Here is a 27792-nt window from a genome sequence, read left to right as displayed (position 1 = left end):
CCTTTTCCCTTCTGGAGTCCATCTTAGTGCCACTCTTGTGATGTCATTTGTTGGCTTTCTATATGTTGACATTGCTAGTAGGTTTAGGTTATTTGTATGTGACCTGTGGGTTTGTGGATTGTTGACAATTTAGTCCTCTGTCTTGACGCAATTCACACATTTCACGAATGAAATTGACGAAGAATGAAAATTGGGGAAATGGAACAATTTCGTTCCTTATAACCGGCAGCTTGAGTAGTCCACTTGCCTTTTAGAGGTGTTGGTACATGTGTAGCTTGCTAACTATCGGTAGAACTCCGGTGGAAAAGTTGAAGTAGCTCAGAAGAAGGTTATACTGTGGATTTGCCCTAGCAGAATCAGTTTCTGTAAGAATGTCCACGAGATCATATAGTTTCTTTATTAGTGAGGTTTGGAAACAAATGTACTTTCTTCTTTAGTGTAAGTTTCACCTTCTCAGGTCTCCCATGCCTATATATCATGTACAGTGTAGCCTATCCCAAATACGTTTTACTCCTAGACGTGGATCGTAGGTGTTTGCGTAGCGAAGTATACGTGCAAATTTGGATGATTAGGGACCTAGCCTCTTCACTAGTAAAAAAATTCCTTAAATGGTGTAACTCCAAGTTCTGTTATTATGCCGCGTAAGGAAGATGTCCAAGAGTTCAAACTCTCCGGCCGATCATCAAAGTTTGTGAATCTGGTAAGGAGAAAATCCTTCCGTTACAGAAAATTTGAAGTCTGTTCAGGCTGAGGTAATTGACACTTGAGGAACAGGATTTGGAGGGATAAACAGTGGTGGCTAGTATGGATTTGGTGGAATAAACATGTGCAGCACAGAATTTGGAGGAAAATATATCGGTGAAAATATTAGGTACTCAAAGTATTATACACACTGATGAGTAGGTGTTGTACTGTAAACCAATTATTATACGCGTCATTTTTTATTCGCGAATGACCGCTAGAGAACTAATCCGCGACGATTTCTTTCCGCGAACAAGTGGTCATATTCTTTTTTTTATTTCCACAAGTATTTTTTGTATCAAATTAAAATTTTATATCCGCCCATAAACTATAGGTAAAATGCTACCGTGAGTACTGCTTACGCATTATCATTCAAGAAATTCTGTGCACTGCGTCCATTTAAAATCTTATATCCGCACCTAAATTAGGTAAAATGTTACCATGAGTATACTTCTTACGCACTAATCATGAAAATCGGGAAAAAAAATCGAGGAGATTAAAGTTGATTTCAAACTCTCAGGTGTAAAAGTACCTCATGCTAATTGGGTAATTGACTCTTTACAAGATCTACATAGCCAAAGGGCAATTATTAAAAATGGTTGGGGCGGAGCAGGACTGGGCCATAATTAGTCGTAATTAACCAGGCTATCTCTAACTCGTCTGTGACAATAAAGAACAATAATAACACAAGCTGAAATAATTATTGACATTTTAATCATTTTTAGACATATTGTTTTATAGATTTGCCATTCGTTTATATATTTTTTCTGAATGTTTGTAATGAAATTTCAACTGCTTCTAGAACACTGAAGTTCTTCCGTGATTACTTATGGAACCGTCGGGATTGGTATTCAAAAAAGGGCAAATAACTCTAATCATAACATGGGAACATGAATAACTAGTTCGCGACGATAAATATCCGCGAGCAGAGGTTACTCGCGGAACTTGCGGATATTTATCGCACGCGTATAATACTTGGTTTACAGTATTCTGTTTAATGATTAAGTTACGTTCCAAGTTCGGTTGATTTTGTTGGGCGTTGTCAATTCTAGTATTTGAAGAATTATGGTTCATTATGTGGGCACTGGTCAATTAAAATTTTGTAGAAACTGGAAGATCTATTTTTTCTTCCTTTGACAAATCTGCCTGTGCTGCGAGAATTTCTTTCTCCTGTCGAACTACACTTATTTTGGTGTCAATTTCAGTCTTTTGTTTCAGAAGTCCACCTTCCTTTTTATTTGACCTTCTTTAGCTTGTGCTTTAGCTCTATAAAAACTACTTGAACTCGATACATGGTTAATGTTCCAAATAATTCAAACTTTGTTCTTTCCTGTTCATTATTTGTTTTCTTGACTACTAGTATTGATAAACACTTATTCACAAACAAATCGAATTCTTTCCACATCTTGCTAGCCTCTTCTGTGTTTTGAGATTAATCAAGATATTTCTTGTAATCATCCGAGACCATATAAAATCGTCATGATTTTCCGGATAAGAACGACGTGATAAAAGTGCATGGTGAATAAAAATTGAAAAATTGTTCAACAAGTAAAAATTGTTTTGAATATGCTACAGCTGCGAATGAAACAAGGATAATTATTTTTCTACATTTTGCACCGCACCATGCAGCATAGCCTACTCTGTAGAAACCATAGGCATTATTATTTGACAAAGATCCAGGGTTCATCTTCATTTTGATGACAATAATTTCCTATCATTAATCATCAACTTTATAACATCGATGAATTCAATTGATGAGCAAATGCAATAGAATTTTTATTAATTTAAAAAAAAACATTTATTTTACTTTGAAGAGAGCCTGAAATAAGAATGATCAAGTGCTAGTGCTATTTCAGCTTTGAATATCTTGACAAGTGCTTTCCTTGCTTGGATGCTTTTATAAAATTGTGAAAGTACTTTTTGAAATGCTAGATTTTGTTAGCGGCCGATTTGATGCTTTGCATCAATTTTACTTGTTTACTTTGTATTTGGATTTTTTGTATTTCAACCCACACAGTTTCAAAGTTTATATTTAAACATCAATTTTCTTATGTCTTTTCATTGTCAAAAATATTTCCAACTGCGAAATAAATACAGACCTAAATCTATAATCCACCTTGAGAAATTCATTGCATCCCAAAATCAGGGGCATAAACAAACAACAACTTATAAACAATAAGGATACAATTTATGTGAGTTTAAGTTCATTCATTCGAGCCCGTCTCTGTCTAGATCCGACTAGATCTTGTTGATTGTCTACATTCTGATGCATTGGATTTGAGCAACTTTGCTTTTATTGAGTCAAGGAAATGTTTTAAGGAATGTTTTATATAAATTTCCAGAAAGGAAACTCATTTTGCATAATAGAACTAGTGTTGAAAATGAATAAATAATTAAACTTAATATTTTTTTAAACATCTTATTTTTTACGTTAAGACATTCATTTACAGTAACTGAAAACAGAAATTGAAGGATACATTTCAGGTCAGCTGCAGTCCATTCCTCAACATATTCACTGTTTTGGCATTGATAGTTACCGATACATCCCTAGCAATAGCAAGAGAGATTCCTACTTTCCACTTTCAGCGATGTCTGCGTATTTCTTACCTGATGCAGTTCCTAGTTACAATTAGAGTTTCTACCACTGGCACATTACTTATGTCTACTTCATCCTTGTCCACAAATACAAACTAATTGAAACTCTCCTCACCTTCTCAGATATAATCATATTGTGAGCCAATGTGTCGTGGCAATGTTTCAATAGATCACTTGCATTTCCAATCAACTTGCCAGTTAGCATTGCACGATAACATCTATTCTTCACCACTGCCCCAAGTCCATCACAGACATGTTTTCCATGACTGGTCTTGTAATAGTTTCGACTAATATTTCCTTGCCTATAGCTGAGGTAACCAAAAGCAGTCTTACACTTATATTGAGCACCGTATCCATCTGTCCACTGATAAATTCAGTCCAATTTCTGTTGCTCCTCGATGAAGGCTAGGCTTCGGTCTTCTAAGACTTTGACTAAATTTAGTCATGTTTTAAGTCATTAGAGATACAAATTATTGAATGTTGGAAAAGGTGCTCTATGTTTTCTGCTTTCTGCCTATCGTAACACATGATGGGACGAATTGTTACCAGAGCTTGATCAAAGAAAGCACTCTGGACTTCATTCGGGAATTTGCATTTATAAATTTCCATAGCCATCATCAGTTCGTTAGGTTTCAGGTGATCCTTACAGGCACTCTGCTTTGTTTGCTGCCATTCAGCACGAAATTTATGAATAGGGTATTCTTTCAGCGCAACCTCAAGGTCTTCAACAAATATGCTGAACGTGGTTGTTTTAGGCTTACATGTCATAAGTCGTTTCTTTGAATTGCCATTGATATCACACTTATCAACCAGCGTATCCTCCCTTTTATGCCAATCTATTGTGATATTCTCTTTGGAACAAAGGGCTACTACGAGTTTTAAGTACTCTCTTGTATTGTGTGTAGCAAATTTACTGCACAATCTTTTCAGACAATCATTTCTATGATGTTCACCTTCTGAAACCTTGCACACTGTTTCCTCTGTTAATATTGTCTTGTCTGCCTTTATTCCAAAAGCTTAAATATTGTCATGTTTCTTCATAAATTAAATTCGCCTCACATTCTTCGGTTTAAATGTGGAAAACCTTATCTTAATGTCTTTGTTTTGAGACTAAAACCATGTATAATCAACACTTGTTGTCATTTTCATTACATGTTTTTGGAAAAAATCTTTTTTACCACCAACCTTGATGCAGACTACATCTTTTTTGTTAGGTACTTCTCTACTGACTTCTCCAGACAAATAAAAGTCCTGAACTTTTCTACGTGTACATTTATCTACTCGATCCTTCCTTTTTTTTTTTTTTTTTTTTTTTTACTTATGTCTGGTTTCCACCAATGCTGATGCTTATTTTTCAGAGCTCTTCTTCCAGTTTTCTGATCAATATTAAAGGGGGTATACCCTCAAACAGATTTGGTTTTATTCCCATTTTTGCAACGCGCGAAAGCGTATATATTTCAAGAACGATAACACTTCTTATTTAAAAAATAAATATTTTTTTTAAAAATCACAAACATACAAAAATGAATTGTCTACACCTTTGTTTTCAATTAAAAAAAATAATTAAAATGTTATCGCTTTTATTTACCTCATTTCTGAAGCACATAAGTTTGTTTAAAGGACATATTAAATTTTATGACGGAACAAATAATGTTATTCGAAAAATAATAAATAACATGTTAATTACATAAGATTTGTAATACCGGGGAAGGGAATCATATGCAGTTTAACTTTAAACAAATCATTGTTTGTTTATTCTTCCGTTTTATTAAATTATGAGTAAAAAAATCTAGTTGTATCAAGCATGGAGATCAAGGCACAGAATACGCTAACTTTGGGAGAGACAATATATTGTGTGTTTTTAGCAATAAAATATACTTTTTTCGCAATATCTCTTTAAACATCTTTTTCATTTATACAAATTTGAGTACATTTTCAGAGCTTACGAAATAATCCATTACTTTGCACGAGTATATTTTGTTGACCACACGTTTTTCCATGAAAACAGCACTTTTTTTCAATATCTTTTAATGCGCGTACCCCCGTTTTTAGGGTAATTTTTGTGTGACTTCCGTTTACCCCGTATATAGGGTTCGACTAATATTATAGCTCCTCTAACTTCCAGTTTTCTGATCAATATTAAGAGAAATATAGTATCCAAAGCAAACGGGCATTATTTTATATTATCAAATAATGCGAGTTTGCTTTGGATACTATATTTCTTACAAATTGTAGCTGCAGAAGCAACTATATGCAGCAGTTTTGTAAGCTCTGCGAGATGATGGCCATTTTTGGGCTTTACTTGAGTGATATTTCTTGAAAAATGTTCAATCAAACTGTCTGCTAAATCTAGTTTCTTTTGGCCTTGGTAGTCATTATTCTTCCTTTTTCTTCTGGTGCCCTGCCAGTAGATGGCGAATTAATCAGTTTCTTTATTATTGCGACTTCTTTATGGGGAGTTGCAGGTAATACCCGCTGAACTTTTTTTTTACACCCATTGAACTTTTTTACACCTCGGTAAATAGTCCACCTACTTGGAGATTTCTGTGAATTGCCACCATCATTGGATTTTCTAGGAGTTGATAATATATTATCCTGCTCTCTGCTTTGCATGGGTGTTGAATTATTATTCTCATCTGATTTTGTACCGTGACATTAAACCTGCAATATCATCTGAATGTTCACCTGGCATCAACTTTTGATCAATGTCACCTGATTTCTCTACTTCCTAATCAGATGATATTGCTTTCTTGCTGCGAGATAACTTCACACGTAGACGCCACCTTTGTATTCGCAAAACTATTTTGTTTTTTGATTCTTGATTTGCATCCTTTTTATTTTTCTTAAGCTTATTCTTTGCTCTATATTTGGCCACACATTTCCTATGTTTTTCTTTCATTTTTTTCCCCAAGGTTTCTGTCTCCATTTATTATTTTATTCCTTTGCTCTTCTTTTTCTTTTCTTTTTTCTTTCTCTGTCTTTCTCTCTCATTTTTTCAAGTCTGTCTGGGTCCTTTCGAACATCATTTCTGTATCTCCGCATTTTAAGTGTTTTCTTTGATGGACCCGGCTCCCCTTCCTTTGTAGCTTCTGCTTTTGTTGCCACTGATCTTGTCCTTGGAGCAGAATTATTTCAGGTCCTTGCTAAAATAGAAGTATCTGGTAAGTTTCCATGAATAGTCCGTACCCCCTTTAGTCAGTAAGAACTGTATGACTGATTATTCTGTTTTGAATGTTCCAATGCTAAGTATGCTAAATGGATGGAAAGTTTACATCAAAATGTAAAAATCTGTATTTTTCACATTTACAAACAATAAGTAATCACAGACACAGCGATGCATGAGAACAAGCCCGTTAGCCTTAACCTTAAAATGTTGAAAATTCAAACATTTTATCTAAATTCAAAGGTATTTGAATTTTAAAACATTGAAGTACTAGTACGTAATTCTAATAAAACATTTAAGTGTATTAAAATCAATTTCTGGATAATATTTCTGACGTATTTGGAAGTTATTATTTAAGGGCTACGGACACCAATCATTCATCTAAAACTTTTTGTGACAGGGAAAAGGCTAATCATTACTGTTGTATCCGTAACTGGTAACTCTGTAAATAAAAAAAACAAAATCATGATAAAATATATTTTGTTTTGTTTAACAAAAACTGAAATGAAATGTGGGGCTACGGACTATACAAAATATTTCACCAATAAGAAAAAAAAAGTTTTCAAAAGTACACATGCTTAACAACATAACCAAATTATTTTTTTTACCAAGAACTGTATTTACTTATGTAAAATAAAGATTTTCACATAAAATGTTGTTTCCGTTTTTGCTAGAAATGCATGATGAAAAAATTCAAGAACTGAAAAATTATAAATTATATAACAAAGGTATAACTACACACATTTATGCATAACTTCAACATTTTTAATCACATTTCTTTCTGTAAAAAGTAAACTGAACCTTAATAAAACATTATTTAGTTTGATATGTATCACTTCAAACAATGTAAGTGAGTTATTATTAAAAGTTTTAAAAAAACAGGTGCAACAGCATAACGCTTCAACAAACATGAATTCTTTACCCTTATGCTGTTGTTTTCGGTAGAACCAGGTACTATATATACTAAATGATATACAAGTGGAAAGATCTCATTCCGATCTCTGCAATGCAATAAAAGACATAAAGATTGTAAGAGACTATATAACATCATACAGTTTGAAATGGGCACCTGATCTCAGCCAAGCCGACAACGACGTTGTTTATTTTATTTTCTTCAAATTTTATCAGTATTCAAACAGGATCATAAGCAATAGCCATTGTTTTTTAAGTTATATTTTTCGGTGGAGGGAGGTGTTCCGGGCGATGATTTAAGTTTATGTGGGTATGCTTAATCTTTATCTCTAAAACAAGATAATAAATATGAAGAGTACAGACTTGTAACGAGATAAAGAGACAAATCTATAAGTCTCCGGGATCAATGTTCAAAGATAGCGTCTTAAAGGGGAACTTCATCAATGTAAACTTTAATCAGTTCCGGTGGTAAACGTAAAATTATTATAGGCTTTATCATATCCGATTGTTTCCGATGAATAACGGGGATTCTATACAGTGCAAAATCGTCTGAATATGTCAAAATGGCCAATAGTGATCGCCATTTTCGCTGCTGCTATTGGTTACCAGATTTACAACTCATTACGTCACCCCATTCCCCTGGATTTGGAGGATAGTGACAAAATATCGGTACTGGACGCCATCGGTCGTACCGGAAACAGTCTGGTTTGTACAATTTAATTTTAAAACACCATAGAAAGGCAAAAAAAAATTGTAAATGAAATTTCAAATACCTACTTTTCTTCTTAATTTTACATACAAAGTCATTCATCTCCCAGGTGTTGACTGCAGCGAAGATTGGAGTGGACCTCGCGGCAATAAAACCAGTAAAATCTCTGGTGGACAGTGTGTACTCTTTTATTCTGAATGGATTCTCTCCAGAAGCAAATAAAGATATTGAGGTAGCTCGATCTCATCTCTTTAACCCCTTTGAATCTTTGACACTGTCACAGTTGATCCTAGCTGAGATATAACCCTTCTAGAGAAGGTTGGCCATATAGACCCTTTCACGATAACTGCGGTACTGCTCTTTTGCAGGGCAAAATGGTATATTTTGGTGAAATATGACGTAAAAGTAATTGTTTAAATAATGTCATTTAATTATTTATCAACAAAAACTCCGCCAAACGTTATTAATTTATCCTGCAGAAGAGCAGTACCGCGTGAAGGGGCTAATTTTAATATATATTCTTTTCCACAGATTCTGGACACAGCGATAGCAGACGTTCCAGTGCGTGTGTTCATTCCAAGGAAACATAAGACTGTCATCTTTCCCGCCATGATATACCTACACGGGGGAGGCTGGTCCTGGCTATCCGTTGGTAAGTATTCGTAATTGTGCGTAACAAGCTAATTATATTCGCAAGGTCTTTTCAAATACTATTTATATTTTGTGTTGAATGTTTTTTCGTAGATGTCTACAGTCGATTTCTCAGCCATCTTTCTAACGCCACGGGATTACTGATCATTGCACCAAGATATCGACAATCTCCTGAACATGTCTTTCCAGCCAATCTGGAAGACTGCCGTAATGTTACTTGGGCAACGTTGGCGGGGAAAAGTGGACTTTCAATCCATACTGGTTATGTCATTATTGCCGGAGATGAGGCTGGTGGCAACATGGCGGCTTCTCTGGCTACAGAATTTCGTTCCAAAATTTTCATGCAGATCCTTATAAATCCTATGTTGCAAATGTTTGATTTCCATACCCCATCCTTCCAAGATCATAAAGAATTGCTAACAGGTGTGACATCACCTGCAAGATCAGCTATTCGGTGGTTAAGATATACTGGTCATTCTGTAAGCTGGTTCCCAGCCTTACTTAAGAATGCTCATCGATTCCCTTCACCAGAAGTCATGAAACACCAATCATATTTAGACTCAAAAACTTACCTACCTTCCTACCTCAAGCTGACAGAGTCGCATACTATTCAATCAAAGGAATACGACAGTGTTATAAGCAATAAATTGAAAAACTTAATAGTTTCGGAATCTCTTTGCCCAGCACTAACCAATAATGTTAGAGGTGTTCCCAATGTTTATATAATAACTTCCCAATTCGATGTGTTTAGGGATGAGGCAGTCATGTACGTCACGAGACTGCATCAAGAAAGTGGTTCCAAGGTGAAATTAAAACACTACAAACAAGCCTTCCATGGCTTCTTTCCGTTTGCTGGAAACAAAGGGTGGTTTCAGTTTAAAGTGAGTGACCAGGCTCTACAAGAATTGGTTGAGTTTATCAGCTACCAGGTGCACAGAGTGATGAAAAACCCAATTTCTTAGCAAAGTCTGATGAACTGAAGTATTCAAAACAAACCTTTGAAAATAAATCTCAGCACATTTGTTATGTCTTTTTTTTCTTACTATACCCAATTCTTTGCGATACCCTCCCTAGTACTATGGAAAATGACTAAATTAGAATCAAAATTACTGTACCAGTGTACCATCAGTATTTACATGTACTTTAAATCGCACCAGCTCTATAAAGTAGCTCTTCAAAAACTTTAGGTCAAATACAACATTACATCATATGCAAGTCTGCTATTCTACATTTCTAAATTTATCATCTGTGCAAGGTTGCTTCAGGTTGGGCTTATCTTTTAAGGAAATACGCCTCTTAAATTAAAAACTGGTATGCCAACGACTGTGAAATATAGCATGTACGTCTTTGTTGTGTAAAGCTAAATACAGCTCAACGAACTTTTAAAGTCACATGGTTTTTCGCACAAAATAAAGTCACATTTTTCTCGCAATAAAGCTTAATATTATCGAGTTTCGGTACGAGATATAACCCATATAGTATTAAATTGTTTCATGTTAAAGGTGCACATTCTCTAAAATCATTATCTTTTGTTTTAAAAGTTAATGGTCTAAAAGCAAATTTGTTTATAAATTGTATGATGTTAAATGTGTATGAGCTTATCATAGGTTTTTACAAATTAATTAATGGAACTTTCTTTGATACTATTTGGTTGAAATGTAAACTGCATGAAGAAATCGTGAAGAAAGCATGTAAAAGGATAGGATGATAAAGTATTGTTTATCTTTCAACAAAGTAAATCGTAAATATCAAAAAGAGAATTCTTTTACATTTATGGTCTGAATCTTTGAAATGTTGCGTTGGAGGGTATCTTTTATGATCTTAGATTTCAAGAAGTTAACCTGAAAAATGCCATCTTTTTAACATGGAAAGCAGTCGAACAGATGAAAAATACTTGTATCATCTTGCGCCTTAGTGTTATATTAATGTTCAGAAAATACAGAAGTTACATGAACTGCACTCTTTCTGTATTAAGGCAAAGCAAAAGTATGCTTTAAAATGAACGGATACCAAGACGGTTGCATTTGACGAGAAACATGGAAAAACCATTTGGAAACTCTCATAAGATATCAACCAAGAGCATATAAAAATTCTACGAATTATTATGTGTGAACTATGTTTAAAGTAATTGGATATGATAAAAATTAAGTTATAAATCATTTTTAAAATATATTTTGTTATCACATTGTACAATTTTTGCCTTATAACAATGTGACCTTAATTTGTGCGAAAAACCACGTGAGTTTAAAAAGTATGTTGAGCTGTATTTCATGTTTTTAAAAGAACTCAATTTCCAAGAATAAAAATATTTATTGTGAAAAAGACAAATATAGTATTCTGACAATAACTCATGAAAAGTAGGTAAAAACAATTAAAAAAAGTTTTTGAATCATTGCTGAATTGGCATTTGGCAAACTGGTAATACTCCTATGGGATTAATTTGATTGGTTGTCACAATATATAAACTATCAGTCATGTGATTAGTGTTTACATTTTGAGAGTTTTTATTGGCTACCATCAACGGGTCCAAGGCTGGTTGAAGAATAATACCAATAGCAGACTGTAGTACTTGGATTGGTGAAACATCAGCTGGTGATGACTATAAATAAAAAAAAAAACATTTAGTCTTGTATTAGGAGAGATCTCTTATCTACTACTACTAGGGACACCCCCCCCACCCCTGTCCTCCAATTTATACATATAAATAGAATTTCAGAAAGAAATGCATATTATCATAACAAATCCTTCCAAAGTTGTGGCACACTTATCCTCCTATCAGAATTTTATACAAAAAATCATTTCTTTGGCTACAGGAAAAGTATAACTGCAAATTTTTTCATTAATTTCAATGTCAACTTGGACTCCCTATGGCAGCCACACCCTAGCACAATTTAAAATCTACACTTCCTCAGGAACTTTCATATAATCTCAGCTTTTTTGACAAAGTGGTTCTCGAGAAGGACATTTTTCAAGATTTTTCTATTATATTTCAATGTAAAATGATTCTCTCTTTTTTCAGATCATTTTACGAGGAAAGCTTCAATTAAAGTTTGCTACACACAAGACGTTTTATGACAATAGTTCTCAATGATGATAATACGAACTTGAAAGGAAACTGTAGACTTCAGTGAAGCATTGTTGTTAAAGTCTATTTTATTGGTGAGAAGTTATCAGTCACCTGATTGGTGCTTATTTCTTGAGATTTCTGATTGGCTATTGGTTCAGGTTTTATTGTTTCTTCTTCTGGTTCTGTTTTGACTGGTTGGAAAGTAACACCAATGGCAGAATGTAGCACCTGGACAGACGAAATATTGTCTTTGGCATCCTAAAAATAAAAACTTATTTCATAGAATCAAAAGAATCTAACTCTCTTACAAGAAAAGCTACTGAGATAGTGGTTTTAGGATTTTTGTGAAAAAATCCATTTATCTGACATAGTGTTGACTTGTAAAATAATATATTTTGTATATTGTTAAGGGTTTTGAAATAAAAAAAAACTGCAGTAGAAAGAGAGACACACACACAAAGATAAAAGTATAAAACACCTCTTCTTAAGAACAAAGTTTTTACTTTTCTATCACTTATTGATGCAAGGTTAATGAGATTAAACATATAAAATCATTGAATCATTATTAAGGTGCCTGATTTTTTTTTTCAAAAAAAGGAGTTTTAGTCACCTGAGGAGTCTTTAAATCTTGATTGTCTACTGGTTTGGAGTCTCTGGTTTCCTCTACCGGTTCTGTTTTGACTGGATGGAGAGGAAATTCAGTGGCAGGACTTAATGACTGATCTGACACCTTCAAAAAAATATTTCCCATGATAGAGGTATGTGTTGTAGACTTGTATACTTGTATCAGCCATTTTACCATTCAATCACTCAGTCATTAGGAAAAACCATTCCTAAGGTAACCACTCTAATAAGAATGCAGTCCCTCCCATTAAATATGGTCCAAGGCACTTTTTCCGACTGAAGTGTTTAAAGTCATATCAAAATCATTTACAAGTTTATTTGGATAAATATTTAAATCTACAAGATATTGAAGTCTTGGTTTCACCTTTTTCAAATGTAAATCTTTACAATTAATTCAAAGCACCTTCCTACTACCCCATCGTACACATCCTTAAAATGTCAGTATTTAACCTTAATTGTAACTAAACATGCTATTAAATGAATGAAATTAACTGTCATTTTATTTTTCACAATATAAGGGGCTAGAAGAATGTGCTTTAATTGGGCCAGTAAATTTTTGCCATTAATTTGTTAGTCTGACTCTGGCTTGTGTTGGAAAAAAAAGTTTTGGCTCACATTTTTTATAATACAGTAAAACTTGTTTAGTGCGAACACGGATATTGCAAATTCACGGATATAGCGAAGTTATCTTGGATCCCCAACTACATTAATTTAACGAATTCCCTATATGAATATAATGAATATAACGAATTATGGATATAGTGATCAGAAGTAATTTTTCAAGTCCTAGTGACTTCACTATAACCGAGTTTTACTGGTGAAAATATTGTCAAGTTTATTGATAATTGGATTGATTTCCTGAAAAATTCTGATAATTGAAAATCATACATTTGATAAATCTTCTCAGTCATGTTAACAAATAGTTTTGGTAGACTAACAAAGTGTGACAGGCCAATTAGGGGCAGAATTTGTCATTCGAAAGGTTATGGATATTAAGTTTTGTAACCTGGGCTCATTCACTTTATCACTAAAAAGATTTAAGAATGACAACAATTATTTTCTTGGGATTATATGACTTAATTATCCCATTGTAGCTCTTTGGCAATAACTGGACTAAATAATCATATTTATTGTCCCCCATTTTCTAAATATCTTTCTAAATACACTATTATTTTTTATCCTGTGACCTTGAAGTTTGACCTACTTTTAAAATTTAAAAAATTTTAACATTACTTTGAATTGGCCATTACTTTTGAATGAGAAGAGATAGGGCTTTCATATTAAACATGTGAATTACCTGTGACAAGAACTTTCTAAAATGCTATGATTTCTTGACTTTATGACCTTGACCTTGAAGTTGACTTACTTTTATATAACTTTAACTTTGGTCATAACTTTTGAATGAGAAGAGATAGGGCTTTAATATTAAAGTGTGTATTGCCTGTGACAAGACCTTTCTAAATACACTATGTTTCTTGATCCTACAATCTTGATGTTTGACGTACTTTTCAAAAATGTTAAATATTTTTTTCACATTATGGGATAATAATACCAACCTTTACCAAGTCCAACGTTTCTTTTGCTGACTGTTTATCATGTTCAGTCATGTGATCAGTACAAGATTCTGTTGTCTTTACTAACCATACAGTTTCCTCTGCTGCTGCTGTATTCTTAGTATTGTCGGGCATGGGGAGAATTCGTCGGTATTTCGTTGTAATGTTAGGTGGTGCTGTGTCAGCCTCCGAACCTGTGTTTTCACTGTCAGCATAGTGTCGTTTGCATGGTTGAGCTACTCTATCTGCAGTCGACTGAAATTTATATCTTAAACATTTCATATAACTATTATTGGCAAGGTTTAATAGTTCAAGAATTATTTTATTCCCCCTTAATTTCAGAACATCTACCTTCGACCAAATTTGCAAATCTAATTATTAAATCCAGAGACCTATATACTAAAATTAGTATATAGGTCCCTGTTAAATCTAACCGGCTAACTATACCATGTATACACTATTCAATTTGCTAGCAACTGAACAAAAAGCGAGCAAGCATATCCCTCTCTTTCTCTGTTCATCATTTGTTGTCTACTTGTACCTGATTTATTTTTTCTCTCCCTTCCTCTATGTCGATGTCTTCCTTCTCTTTGTTTTGAAAGAAAGTTTCGAGTGATCTTTTTCGTCTGAACAAAAGAGGGACATTTGGTTCCTCTGTTTTATTTAAGGGTTGAGGACTTTTTCTGCGGTTTAAAGTCTTGTCAAATGACTCAGCCAGTTCTCGCTTTTTTCTTTTTAAATCACATTCAATTTTAATGATTCTTTCTACTCTACGAAAACATTTTTGACAACATCCAGCTGTATCATTTACTCTAACTTCTCTTTCAATAGCATATTCAATTTTACTCTTCCGTTCGGTATTTAATTTAAGTTTTTTTTCGCATAATTTCTTTATCTCCGAGGTTCCATCACAATAAATGACAGTTAGTTCAAAAGAAAATCCACAAATAATACAAGAATTTCCTACGAAATATGATTGTGTTGTTCCCTCCTCGCGGGTATTAGGCACAGCCATCTCCTCGCTGGAAAGAATTTGACAACAATGATCCAATATCTCAGTCGGATGCAGGAAAAATTCCAATTTAACATTCGATTTAGTTGTTTTTGTTTGTATTTAGTGGTAACTTTAATGGAATTCAGGGACCATTTTTACCAACTTCCGCTACCCCTGGGTCGCATTCAGGACCGTAGCCTTGGTACGAATTAGGATTGTGTTGTTCCCTCCTCGCGGGTATTAGGCACAGCCATCTCCTCGCTGGAAAGAATTTGACAACAACGATCCAATATCTCAGTCGGATGCAGGAAAAATTCCAATTTAACATTCGAATTAGTTGTTTTTGTTTGTATTTAGTGGTAACTTTAATCGATCAGGGACCATTTTTACCAACTTCCGCTACCCCTGGGTCGCGTTCAGGACCGTAGCCTTGGTAGCCACACCGCGTTTACGTCCAGGCGCGGATTCAGGAAATTGTTTTCAGGAAGGGGGGAGGGTTACCACAGAAAAACAAATTACATCCCAGAAGTTTCTTGATAAGAAATAAAAAACGTGTGTAAATTTCATCAAAAAACAGCTAAATATCGATTGCTCTATAGATATTATACAATTATTGCTGGTTTTTGAGGTCAATACAATGATTTAGCCATCTGAGGAGTACAATATTCACCGAGCCCGAAGGGCGAGGTGAATATTGTACTTCGAAGATGGCTAAATCATTGTATTGACCGAAAAAACAGCAATAATTGTTTTATTATATGATTCACTGATAAAATGATAAAGCTCATTACTTGTTTGCATTTTATTAAGTCCTATAGCCAAATACAAGAGAGAAGCAGAATGAAAATGTGAAGAAACCTTACCAGTCGTATCAATTTGAAATGTTTTTTTTTTTATTTTAATTTTAGTTGCCTTGAAAAAAAAATATAACGCCAGTCTTTTTTATGGGATAGATTTTGAAAAGAAGGCGTATTATCAGGGAAAACTGACTGCCAGAAAGTAAAAAAAAATTGTTGTTCAGTAAAAGTTTTGGAGGGGGGTCCCTGCATCCCCTCTTACCACCCTCACCCTAAAATATATATTCCCTTATGTTTTGTTCACATGAAAAAAAATCATAGTCTTTTAAATAGCTTTCCAAAACAATTTGTATCAATTTGGAAATTCCCGATCTATTTTTAGATCAATGTAGAGGAAATAAATCCTTGTATTGACCTGTAAAGTCACGTGCAGGTCAAAACAACGTAGTATTTTTCTAACATAGTTGGATCTCAGCCAATCAGAGAGATGGAAATTATTCAATCATATAATAAAAATATTTATACCCCCCGCTTGAAAAGTGGGAGGGTATATAGTAATCGGGATTTCCGTCCGACCGTCCGTCCGTCCTTCTTTACGTCTAGCTGTCCGTCCGTCTGTTTTATCTCTTATCCGCAACTCCTCTAATACTACTGAGTGAAATTTAATGAAACTTTCACAGAATCTTTATTACATATATTGCCATTGTGCACCTCCTATTTCACTTTTTTATTCACTTTTACTTGGTTTAATAACTCAAAAAAATTCAAGGATACCCCGACCCCCATTTTCTAAATCCGCGCATGTTTGGTAAAGATAAGCTTAAAGATTCTCAATCTCTCACCAGAGGGTGTATTAGGCTTTGCTACAACACGTATGAGTGGATCGATAACTCTGGGTAGAGACCGACAGATTCTTGGTAAAAACGTAAACTTGGCCACTCATCTGGATAATGTTGATCAAATTCGGTATCTGATGCAAGTAATGTGCATCCTTACATGTATCATCCTTGCAAGTTTGGTCAGCTTAAGGTTTATAGTTACTTGGGCATGGGACCTGCTTCAAAAATCATAACCTGCTATAAAACATAAACCTGGCAATTCCTTTTGCTGAACATTGCAGCATCTGAACCTTGACTGGTACAATGAAACAGACTGGAATCATCTTTCATGCATCTTTGATTAATGTTGGGCAAAAATAAAAACTGCGAAGGTGAAGTAATAGTATAAAATGCATTGTGTGGCATGGAAATATTTAAATCAACAGATACTTTTAATGATTTTTATGACACCCCCCCCCCCCCCCCCCCCCCCCCCCCCGTTCGAAGAAGGGAGGGCATATTGCTTTGCTGCTGTTGGTCGGTAGGTCTGTCTGTCGGTCCACCATCAGTTTCTGTTCATTTTTTTCGCAGAGAATTTGCATATACATGTATTGAAATGAAATTTGGAATACAGATTTATCAAATCCTGATAAAGGCCAAGTCCTGTTTTGGGTAAGATCGGACCATTTTGAACAGAGTTATGCCCCTCGGACTTAGATAAATTCCAATTATTTACAGTTTCTGATCATTTTCTTTGCAGATATTGTACATATTGATAGGGAATTTGGTAAACAGATTTATCAGAAAAATGTTTAGGCCAAGTTCTGTTTTGAGTAAAATCAGACCATTTTGAACAGAGTTATGCCCCTTAGACTTAGAAAAATTTCATTTATTTGCAGATTCCATTCATTTTCTTCATTTGCAAAGGTTGTACGTATTGAAATGAAATTTGGTATAGAGATTTATCATATGAATATCTAGGTCAAGTTCTGTTTTGGGTATGGTATGTCCTTTGGACTTAGATTTTTTTTTATCATATGTTAAACTTTGATCTAATATTACTGATCCTACCTCTGGGTCATGATTTGAACATACTTGAATCTACACTACCTGTGGATGCTGGCTTCCATTTCCATATATATAAAAGGATTCTCAAGATTCTCAAGACATTCTGGATATGTCATAAAAATAAAATTACGTCAAGAATATGTATACCATGTATTTTCCTGCTCTTCAGTGATATCAAAGAACCGATAATCAACCCAATAACTTCCATTAAATAGTTATTATTTTACATTTGTCAAGCAATTTCAGAACTTTCAAAATGCATATTGTATATTATTATTAAAGCAAAATTGTTCTGTGTATTGGCCATATAATTTTTGCCCATACCAAGACCAAAAGTGATAGTCATCCCCTTAGCAATGGCAAATTCCTTTTTTGAAGATTGTATGAAAAAATTTTCATTAAATACAGTTGAAAAAGTTTCCATGTAATTTTTAATAATTTTTTAAAATCTGCACAAAAAACACCTGAAGGTACATTTACAATATATGAAATATATTTCATGACTGACAACAGTTAGTTTAACCTGCAATTTGCCATTAATGATAGATTCACAAATGGCACAGCACTGATTTTGCTTTTAAGCACCCTACAACAACACTGACTGAGTTTGCTATGCATTAGTACCGTATCTTATTCTCTCCATACCAGTCCTCTCACATAAAGCACAGTACACACAAAAAACAGAATTCATGATCACAATGTTGTAGATCAATATAGAAAGTTACTGTGATGGAAACTGTAAAAATTCACTTATGTCAGTATCCATGTCATCCTCATCTAACTGTGGTACTGGCATTGCACTATTAGAGTCAATTTGATTGGCTGGTACAATTGAATTATCAGTCACATGATCAGTATTTATGTCTTGTGAGTTTTGGTTGGCCACAGGATGAGGTTGTACAGTTTCTTCCACTGGTTCTGTTTTGACTGGGTTAAGTGTGATTCCCATGGCAGACCTTAATCCTTGGACCGAGGAGATATCAGCTGGGGTCACCTAAAAATAAATCAGGAAAAATTTCACACTTACAAGGGATATAACTAAAATCTGAAAGTGTCGTCTCTTCCTCTTTAGGTAAAGAATACCAAGCAGCCCCAGGTTTCTATCAAATTAGTATTTTCAGCAGTATTCATCTTGTATTGAAAGAAACTGGATATTTCGATAGAATACACTAGTATTAATTACATATTTCCTGAATTTCAATTAATTACTTAACCTCCAAAATAAATTAAGATTATAAAACAGAAACATTTATATTGATCTGTAACTCAAATGTTTATCTTAATTCTCTCCAATATACAATATGTACATATATTAATGCAGTATCAGAACATGCATGTGAAAAAATACTGATCATACTTTTCATGTCTTGAAATGAACATTGACTTGACTACTGTATAAAGCTTTCTGACCTCCTTAGTGAGTTCCTTGAGCTCTTGTGTGACTTTCTGTGCCAGCTGAATCTCTTTTTCTGACGGCCCTGGTACATGGGCCAGATGCGTCGGGAGTCGAGCGCTCAGTCTCTCCTTCTGAGTAGCTGAGAGGTCATTGATTAGGCTTGCTGTCTGGTCCAGACGCTCCTGAACAGGGTCCTTTTGTACTGGCTCTGTCATTTTTTCTGTACCCAAGTAAAAACAAATAAGAAGTACAAAACTCTATTTAAATTAATTTAAGAAATACCAGTAACTTAGTCAACTAAAGTTAAGTGAAGTTGAAGATTGAAGTCCTTCAGTTCTACATACCAAAGTTATCTAGAAAAGAGACATCCACCCCTATGTCGGTGAGACTCTTGAGTGAGTTGATGTCGATGTTGACAGGTTTTGTGTCCGAGTTTGACTGAGTCCCTGAGGTTCCTGCTGCCTCATTGCTTTTTTCTTCAGCTGCATGAATCTAAATCAAAGAGCATCGAGTCAATAAATCTGTATTGACAAAGGAATTCATCTCAGCTTGATGTCATATACCATATAAGCAGAATTTTTAGCGAGGATTTAATTTTGGCATTATTAGCGAGCGTTACAGATCGCTAAAATTTAATATTGATAAAAATTGTGTTGTATTTGTTATGCTTCTCTGGTGTGCTTTTGAATATCGCTAAAATTACTTCTCACTAAAAATAAAATACCTAATTTTAAGGCCAAATCACTAAATTTGCGTCTCGCTAAAATTCCCACTTACACGGTATTCTCACAACAACACAAACCACTCTTTCAATATTATCCCAAAATGTGATTAATATACAAGCAGATTAAGAATTTAAGATCAAATCAGATTTGTTTTGCAAACCTCAGTAGCTACAGGTATATCCAAATACATGTATCAAACTGGCTTGTGAATGACCATGCATGAGATAAAAAGCTTCCAGGAATTTTAGGAAATAAAACCACTTACTTCTTCTAACTGCTTTTTTGCTTTAGAGTGCTCTCCCTTGGTCAGTATGTCTAGAAGATGATCCACCATAGCAATGGCGAATTCTCCAGAATTCTCAACAAATGAGGTCACACTTCAAGTATAAAGAAACCAACAAAACTTGTACTCATATCACTAAAAAATCTTAAGAATTTTTCAATAAGTTGTAGTTCAGATGATAGAATTACCTCTTAGCATATTGCACACCAGTCTCATCAGCATATGTAGAAAGCAGCAGGTCTGATTCCGCTTTTGACATGTTGGCAAAGGTGGAGTCATACTGAGGTCCATAGGAACTAAAGGGGCCGTAATTCAAATACATAACTGAAAACAAAAATGACAATTCTTCCATTAGTTTCATTTTTATGACAAAGAACAACCATCTGTATTGATTCAAATCTTATATAAAATATTTCTCTACATTATCATGCATTTCTTTGTTTCTTCATAGAAATGCACTGAATATTGTAGTCTTTATACTAATTTTAGCAGTATCCAATGGTGCCTAGGGAATAATTTAAAGTCATTAAGTCAAAACTATCACTATCTTTTTCAAAAATACAAGTAAATACATGTAAAATGAGAATGCCTATTTTTAGATGATTATCCTCTTTGCCTCACCTGGTGTAAGACGATTTCTTTTGTCCTCTTTGAACCCAGTTATTGTACCAGAACCTGTTGTCAGTTTGCCAACCAGTGATCCCAAATTAACAACTCGCTCTTTCTCATTCACTGAAAATTGAAGATAATCAGGTTAAACAATATTCCTTGTAGACTTAATTTTCATAAATACAGGTAACTTCATGTCTGAGTAATGAAAAGATCATTTGAAATTGTCAACATATGGGTGGCAAGATGACAGCATTAAGGTGGTCTTTTTTGTCAAACTAATTGTTTACATCATCAAGGTGCATTTTCATAAAGGAATTTGAATATATGAATCCTCTTATAAAAGAGCTTAGTGTGTAAAACCTTACAGATGCCGTCGTTGTCTGGGTTCAATAAGGTCATTGTTGTGCTCCCATCATTCCTCCTCCTCAGAAACCCAAACTAAAAATAGAAGTCAACAAGAGGCCCATGGGCCACATCGCTCACCTGAGCACTACGGGTAGGAAAAAGTAGAAAATGGCTTTTTATTGTAAAGTTTAAATCCAAAAGTAGTCCCATGACCAATCATGGATTTGCTATTTTTTAAAAAATAATTTTCAAAGAATTTTCCTATATATATCTTTAAAAACTTTGGTCGGCCATTTTGGCCCAGCCCTACCCCTGGGGGTCATGATTTGAACAAATTTGAATCTACACTACTTGAGCATGCTTCCATATAAATATGATGAATTATGGCTTTGTCATTCTTGAGAAGAAGATTTTTAAAGAATTTTCCTATATATTTCTATGTAAAACTTTGGTCGGCCATTTTGGCCCCGCCCTACCCCGGGGGGTCATGATTTGAACAAACTTGAAACTCTACTACCTGAGCATGCTTCCATATATATATATGATGAATTATGGCTTTGTCATTCTTGAGAAGAAGATTTTTAAAGAATTTTCCTATATATTTCTATGTAAAACTTTGGTCGGCCATTTTGGCCCCGCCCTACCCCCGGGGGGCCATGATTTGAACAAACTTGAATCTACACTACCTGAGCATGCTTCCATATAAATACCGGTATGATGAATTATGGCTTTGTCATTCTTGAGAAGAAGATTTTTAAAGAATTTTCCTATATATTTCTATGTAAAATTTTGGTCGGCCATTTTGGCCCAGCTCTACCCCCGGGGGTCATGATTTGAACAAACTTGTAACTACACTACCTGAACATGCTTTCATATAAATATGATGAATTATGGCTTTGTCATTCTTGAGAAGAAGATTTTTAAAGAAGTTTCCTATATATTTCTATGTAAAACTTTGGTCGGCCATTTTGGCCCCGCCCTACCCCCGGGGGGTCATGATTTGAACAAACTTGAATCTACACTACCTGAGGATGTTTCCCCATAAGTTTCATCTTTCCTGGCACAGTGGTTCTGGAGAAGAAGATTTTTAAAATATGCCACCAAATTTTCATTAATTCCCAATTATCTCCCCTTGAATGAGGGCGTGGCCCTTCATTTGAAAAACATTGAATCCCCTTCACCCAAGGATACTTTGTGGCAAGTTTGGTTGAAATTGGCCCAGCGGTTCTTGAGAAGAAGTCGAAAATGTGAAAAGTTTACAGACAGACAGACAATCAGGCGGACGCCGGACAAAATGTGATCAGAAAAGCTCACTTGAGCTTTCAGCTCAGGTGAGCTAAAAAATTAAAGCATTCCCATAAAAGGTTTAACTGCACACCACCACAGTATAGAGAAAATACAGATGCAGTTACTTAAGCAAGAGAAGTTAGTAAGTTTACCCTTTTAAGCTAAGTCTGAGTCTACAGTGTGTGTTATATTACTCACTCTGCTCTTTGGTTCCCTCAGAGTTAACATGTCCGCTGCATCTTTGGCTGCCGCCCTGGCCTGGGCAAGAATTTCCTCTGGACTGAGGTTGTCAGGTATTGCCTCAAATCTACCCAGTCTGTAAATGGAGAAATGTAATTATTTACATGTGCGTTGCTACTGGTATCAAAGAATTTCAATTCATAACAGCCAAAATATAAATATGTGCTTTCTGCTTGATTTGATTGCCACAAATATCCCCCATTACTTTTCGTTACTACATGTAGGTACCTTTCACTAAAATCCTAAAATTTTGATTTTCCTCAAACACATTTTATAATGGAACTCTCTGTGAAGTCAGAGATGTGCAATACGAGTTATAATGGCACTCTATGTGAAGCTACAGATATGTGTCAAAAGTTACGAGGACTAGATACTGACTCCTCCCTCTCCTTGGCCCTCTCTTTCTCCTGCCTCTCCTCCTCTACAATGGCTGCCATCAGCGCCGTGGTCTCATCAGGCTCCTCCACTCCCAGCTCAGCATAAGTCATACTGGCCAGGAAGGGTAGGCTTCTCTTCATGTTGATCAGTTTTTCCTAAAGAGCAAGTGATATCATTAATTTTCAGGCATGCTCAGCACATTAACGCATTTTTTTTTTTCCATCAAAACATCAATTCATGACCAAACTTGGAATTTCTTGGCCCTCTGTGTAGTACTCTGGTTTATTTGATTACCTTAGACATGAGTTTCATTCCCACACTGAGTAATTTCTTGGCCTCCCTGTAGTAAATAGTTTCTGGTCGGTTGTATGTCATGGCATTGTTGCACATTAAAACAAAATCTTTCTGCATAAACAATGATAATCAAATTAACTATAGTTTTCATCATGTTCATGGAAAATCCTTCAAACATGTCTTATAATTTCAGCTAATAAAAAGTAGAGAAGTAAAATCAGACAAAGATGGATACTCATTGTTGTATGGCTTTCAGAGAAGGAACTTCAACGTTTTATGAAAGATATGTCGATTAATGTACTGTAGAAGTTTTTTTTTCCACGTGGTATTAATTTACACTATGTACGTGGTTAAAATTTTCCATGTAAATTTGTTCAAGCATACTTAATATAAATGTAAGGCATATAATGACAGTCTAAGAAATCCATGTAATTTTCTACCCATGGATTAAAAAGAAATTGAGATTCTGCAGAATTATGACCCCGTGGAAAAAAGTACGTCTACAGTATATATACATTTTTTAATGTTGGTAAAGACTCGATGCTGGTAAGTGTAACTAGAACTGACTTTGTACTCAAGCACATTTCTATACTGGTGACTCTCTATCTTTGACATCATGGTGCTCAGATCCATAGGATTCAGGATAATGCTGGAGTATCCAGGGGCAATCATGTCGTTCACAGGATAGGCAAAAAATCCATTCACATCCTTCCTGTAATGTTAACGATATTAATATAAACACCAATACAAAAGAAAGATGAATTTGCATTTTTACAACAAGAGGCCCATGGGCCCCACATCGCTCACCTGAGCACTGTGGCTAGGAAAAAGTAGAAATTGGTTTATTATTGAAAAGTTTAAATCCAAAAGCAGTCCTATGACCAATCATGCCTTTGCTATTCTTGAGGAGATGATTTTTAAAATTTTCCTTTATATGTCTACCTAAAACTTTGATCGGCCATCGTGGCTCCACCTTACCCCCGGGGGTCATGATTTGAACAAACTTGAATCTACACTACCTGAGGATGCTTCCATATAAATATGATCAATTATGGCTTTGCTATTCTTGAGAAGAAGATTTTCAAAGAATTTTCCTACATATTTCTATGTAAAACTTTGGTCGGCCATTGTGGCCCCACCCTACCCCCGGGGTCATGATTTGAACAAATCAGAATCTACACTACCTGAGGATGCTTCCATATAAATATGATCAATTATGACTTTGTTATTCTTGAGAAGAAGATTTTTAAAGAATTTTCCTGTATATTTCTATGTAAAACTTTGGTCGGCCATTTTGGCCTCCGCCCTACCCCCGGGGGTCATGATTTGAACAAACTTGAATCTACACTACCTGAGGATATTTCTCCATACGTTTCATCTTTCCTGGCACAGTGGTTCTTGAGAAGAAAATTTTTAAAACATGCCACCAAATTTTCATTAATTCCCAATTATCTCCCCTTGAATGAGGGCGTGGCCCTTCATTTGAAAAAACTTGAATCCCCTTCACCCAGGGATGCTTTGTGGCAAGTTTGGTTGAAATTGGCCCAGCGGTTCTTGAGAAGAAGTCGAAAATGTGAAAAGTTTACAGATAGACGGACAGACGGACGGACGCCGGACAAAATGTGATCAGAAAAGCTCACTTGAGCCTTCGGCTCAGGTGAGCTAAAATCCATTAAATGATATATTCACAGAAGTTTGACAATCCAAATTGAACTTAAAAATCTTGTTTTAGCATTGTTCCTACTTTTGCAGCATCTTGTGTATGTGTTTGAGACAGATGCGCAGTACACCATGCTCCTCCTGTTTCCTGGGCCGGCCCACGGGGCGTGGCTCCTCCCTGACAGGTTCCGCGGTCACCACCTCCAGGGCCTGCTTCTTTGCGGGAGGTTCTACCTCCTCCTCCTCTTGTGAAGCATCCTCCTCTTCTGACTGGGCTCTACTCCTTTTCGGGGTTTCCTGTGTTGTTATTTGAGATAGTTAATATACATTTCCTTAAATATTTTCCAATAAATACCCATACTTTTCAAATAAGTCAACAACATCAGGCAACGAAATTCCAGGGAAATACTCGCTAAATGCGAGTTGAAAATCAAAATCGCGAGTTCAAAATCACCAGTGGTCGCAATTTTTGGCGAGTAAAAAAATCGATCTTTTTCCGGATATTCCAGGTTTATTCGTTGCCTTTTGAAGTTTACTTTTGATCTTATGCTTAGAGACGCTTTATCGAAAGAACATGCATAGCGTGGATCGAAAGGCCAAGGCGTCTTGATGCATGATCAATCATGCAATCGCTAAATAAATATTTTAAACCTAATAAGCGCACTTCCGAATCCCAGTCAGCTGTTTCAGATGTCAACAATAATGACCTCGTCCATGTTAACTCAACACAGGAAGGTGTTAGCGTCACTGCTTCTGTCAAAACCTTAGAAAATGGGAACGCGAGTTTCACATTTCACTAGACTTCATTGCCACGGATCAAATTGTCTCAACTATGTGGTGCAATGTTGCATGATCAACCATTTTCAGAAGACAAATGAAATAATCCTTTGCCTGAGTTTATTTTGCAAGTCAGGTTTTAAAGAAATTACATATTCTGAAATTTGATGCATGTTATATATTCTTACAAAAACATTGAGAATAGTATGAAAATTCAAAATGCAGGCACATACTAAGTGTTCCCTGTCAACACAAAAACAAAAGGAGAGGTATGACTGTATCTTTAATTTTAAAAAAAAGTAAACTTTGAAAATTGCTAGTAAGAATTTAATTTTGCTAGTAGGAAAAAAAGTCACTAGCTAAAATTTGCTAGTGGTTAAAAAAGTTAATTTCGATCCCTGCAACATGAAAAACACCTAACAATTTAAGCCTTCAACATTAATACAGATGATCCATCTTAACGTTGAATACATGATAAGGGGCAAGAATTTCCCCCTGGCCCAGTAAACAAATTATTTTAATTAAAGATGTACAACATTTCTCACTTGTACAGATTCCTCTGCATGTCTTCGCTTCTCTTTTTCAGCCTTCTTCTTCTTTTTCTTCTTCTTGTGTTTATGCTTCTTCTCCCCTGATGTGCTTCCTGTGTCATGAAGTGGACTGTAGACTTCACCACTGACTTTTAACTTTAATCTTAGACCTCCCTGCTGCATCTCTTTCTCGGGAGGTTGTTGTTCTTCTTCTAAGAGGGTTTATTTTTATATTAATACAAATAGCAATGGAAAGATTTAATGATATAATTTACTATTTTAAAGTTCCCTATAACTTGTTACAATAAATAACAAGAGATATATATGCCAAAATGAGCATTAGGAACCTTGACCGTGCTCTTCTTCAGTGGTAAGGTAAGTTACAGAGAGTCGCATGTGTGGAATACCCCAAATCGCTGTATTATGAAAATTATAGCGAGCGCAACGAGCTCAATAGACTAATGTGTAAGAACAGAGGAAATTCGGAATGAAATCTGTACATACGTCAGGTAAATTTTTATGTGAAACATTCCCAAAATTCCTTTACTACCCAATGTCCTTTGCGCGAGTAAATAAATAAATAATAACGTAGAGCATAAAAGGCTTAACGAGGCTGGGGTGTGGCAGCCATTTTTCAGACTATTTTGATCTCCTTTAAAAGGAGAGCTCCATATGAAGATATAGAAAATGATCAAATTTTAAAACTAAAATGTATGAATTTTTTCTTTGTGAAATGATAGTAGACAGCTTAAGTTACCGTATCTAAAAAAAATTAATCACAAATTCACCACCAGATTTAACTTATCTGGTGGTGAATTTGTGATTAATTTGTTGACCCCCCAGCCTCCTTAAGTTTGTAGAAATCTTTCAAAGAAACAAAAAATAACTCTGCAATGTTTTTTCGACCAAAATATTGCACTAGGTCTATAGTTTCAACCAGACGCTCGGCTGTCTCCGTAAGCTTCGACGAGCTCCATGACCTCGTGTGACGTCACAGCTAGTCTAAATGTCTCATGCGGCTTGATGTTTGAAGTGGCTGATCAGTTTTTCAAGTGTTTTTGATGGTACAACTGCGCTCGCCCCAACAGTCACACCGTAAAACATATCAATGCTTGCAAATCAATATGTTCTAGAGGTTTAAAAGATCAAAACTTAAAAGATTTTATTCCTCTGTATTAGCATTCCATATGATCCTCAATTGAAGTCCAATCTTATCCTATTGACCATGCTTGGGACAAACTATGAATATGCACAGAATGTTTTTAAAAACACTGGATAGTGGATTTTGTTATACACATTGACATTCCCACTTTCTGCTTTCCCCCTTTGTTGTTGTGTTCTGTGAAACTTTTAGTTTAAAGGTGATTGAATAAATATGCATTACCATCGTGCGAACGTTTTTCAGATTTGTGCTTCTTGTGCTTTTTCTTAAAGCCCATTATATTTAACAATCTTCCGATTTCTCCTTCAGTCTTTCAGCCTTTGTGCAGCGGCGTTCATCAACGTTCATTGGAAGCTTGTTCTTACAAAGAAAAATAGCTTTCGGATATAAACGGATTTCAATTGCAGAGTAT

At 35.1% G+C, this 27792-nt stretch overlaps 3 protein-coding genes across 3 annotated transcripts; 1 reads left to right on the top strand and 2 right to left on the bottom strand.

Moving 5' to 3' along the window:
• Positions 1-7839: 7839 nt before the first annotated feature.
• LOC134283006 (arylacetamide deacetylase-like) lies at positions 7840-9771 on the top strand. Its single transcript, XM_062765427.1, has 4 exons — positions 7840-8116; positions 8230-8352; positions 8652-8772; positions 8865-9771. The coding sequence occupies exons 1-4, from the start codon at positions 7967-7969 to the stop codon at positions 9731-9733; spliced, it is 1263 nt and encodes a 420-aa protein (XP_062621411.1). The 5' UTR covers positions 7840-7966; the 3' UTR covers positions 9734-9771.
• A 1321-nt stretch (positions 9772-11092) lies between these two features.
• LOC134283005 (uncharacterized) lies at positions 11093-15087 on the bottom strand. Its single transcript, XM_062765426.1, has 5 exons — positions 14557-15087; positions 14019-14270; positions 12449-12568; positions 11950-12096; positions 11093-11370 (listed from the first exon to the last, which is right to left on the bottom strand). Exons 1-5 carry the CDS (start codon positions 15028-15030, stop codon positions 11161-11163), a joined length of 1203 nt encoding a protein of 400 aa, XP_062621410.1. The 5' UTR covers positions 15031-15087; the 3' UTR covers positions 11093-11160.
• A 3013-nt stretch (positions 15088-18100) lies between these two features.
• Positions 18101-27748, bottom strand: LOC134283047 (bromodomain-containing protein 7-like). Its single transcript, XM_062765486.1, has 14 exons — positions 27603-27748; positions 26234-26430; positions 24997-25208; positions 23820-23964; positions 23253-23363; positions 22959-23113; positions 22539-22656; positions 21074-21146; positions 20718-20828; positions 20285-20420; positions 20079-20190; positions 19433-19580; positions 19103-19308; positions 18101-18686 (listed from the first exon to the last, which is right to left on the bottom strand). The coding sequence occupies exons 1-14, from the start codon at positions 27655-27657 to the stop codon at positions 18414-18416; spliced, it is 2052 nt and encodes a 683-aa protein (XP_062621470.1). The 5' UTR covers positions 27658-27748; the 3' UTR covers positions 18101-18413.
• Between the last annotated feature and the right edge of the window lie 44 nt (positions 27749-27792).

Source organism: Saccostrea cucullata, unplaced genomic scaffold (assembly GCF_032062105.1).
Source record: "Saccostrea cucullata isolate Sc308-1 unplaced genomic scaffold, CSIRO_AGI_Scuc_v1 ctg88, whole genome shotgun sequence".
NCBI classification, from domain to species: Eukaryota; Metazoa; Mollusca; class Bivalvia; order Ostreida; family Ostreidae; genus Saccostrea; species Saccostrea cuccullata.
This window is presented reverse-complemented; position numbering and strand designations above follow the sequence as displayed.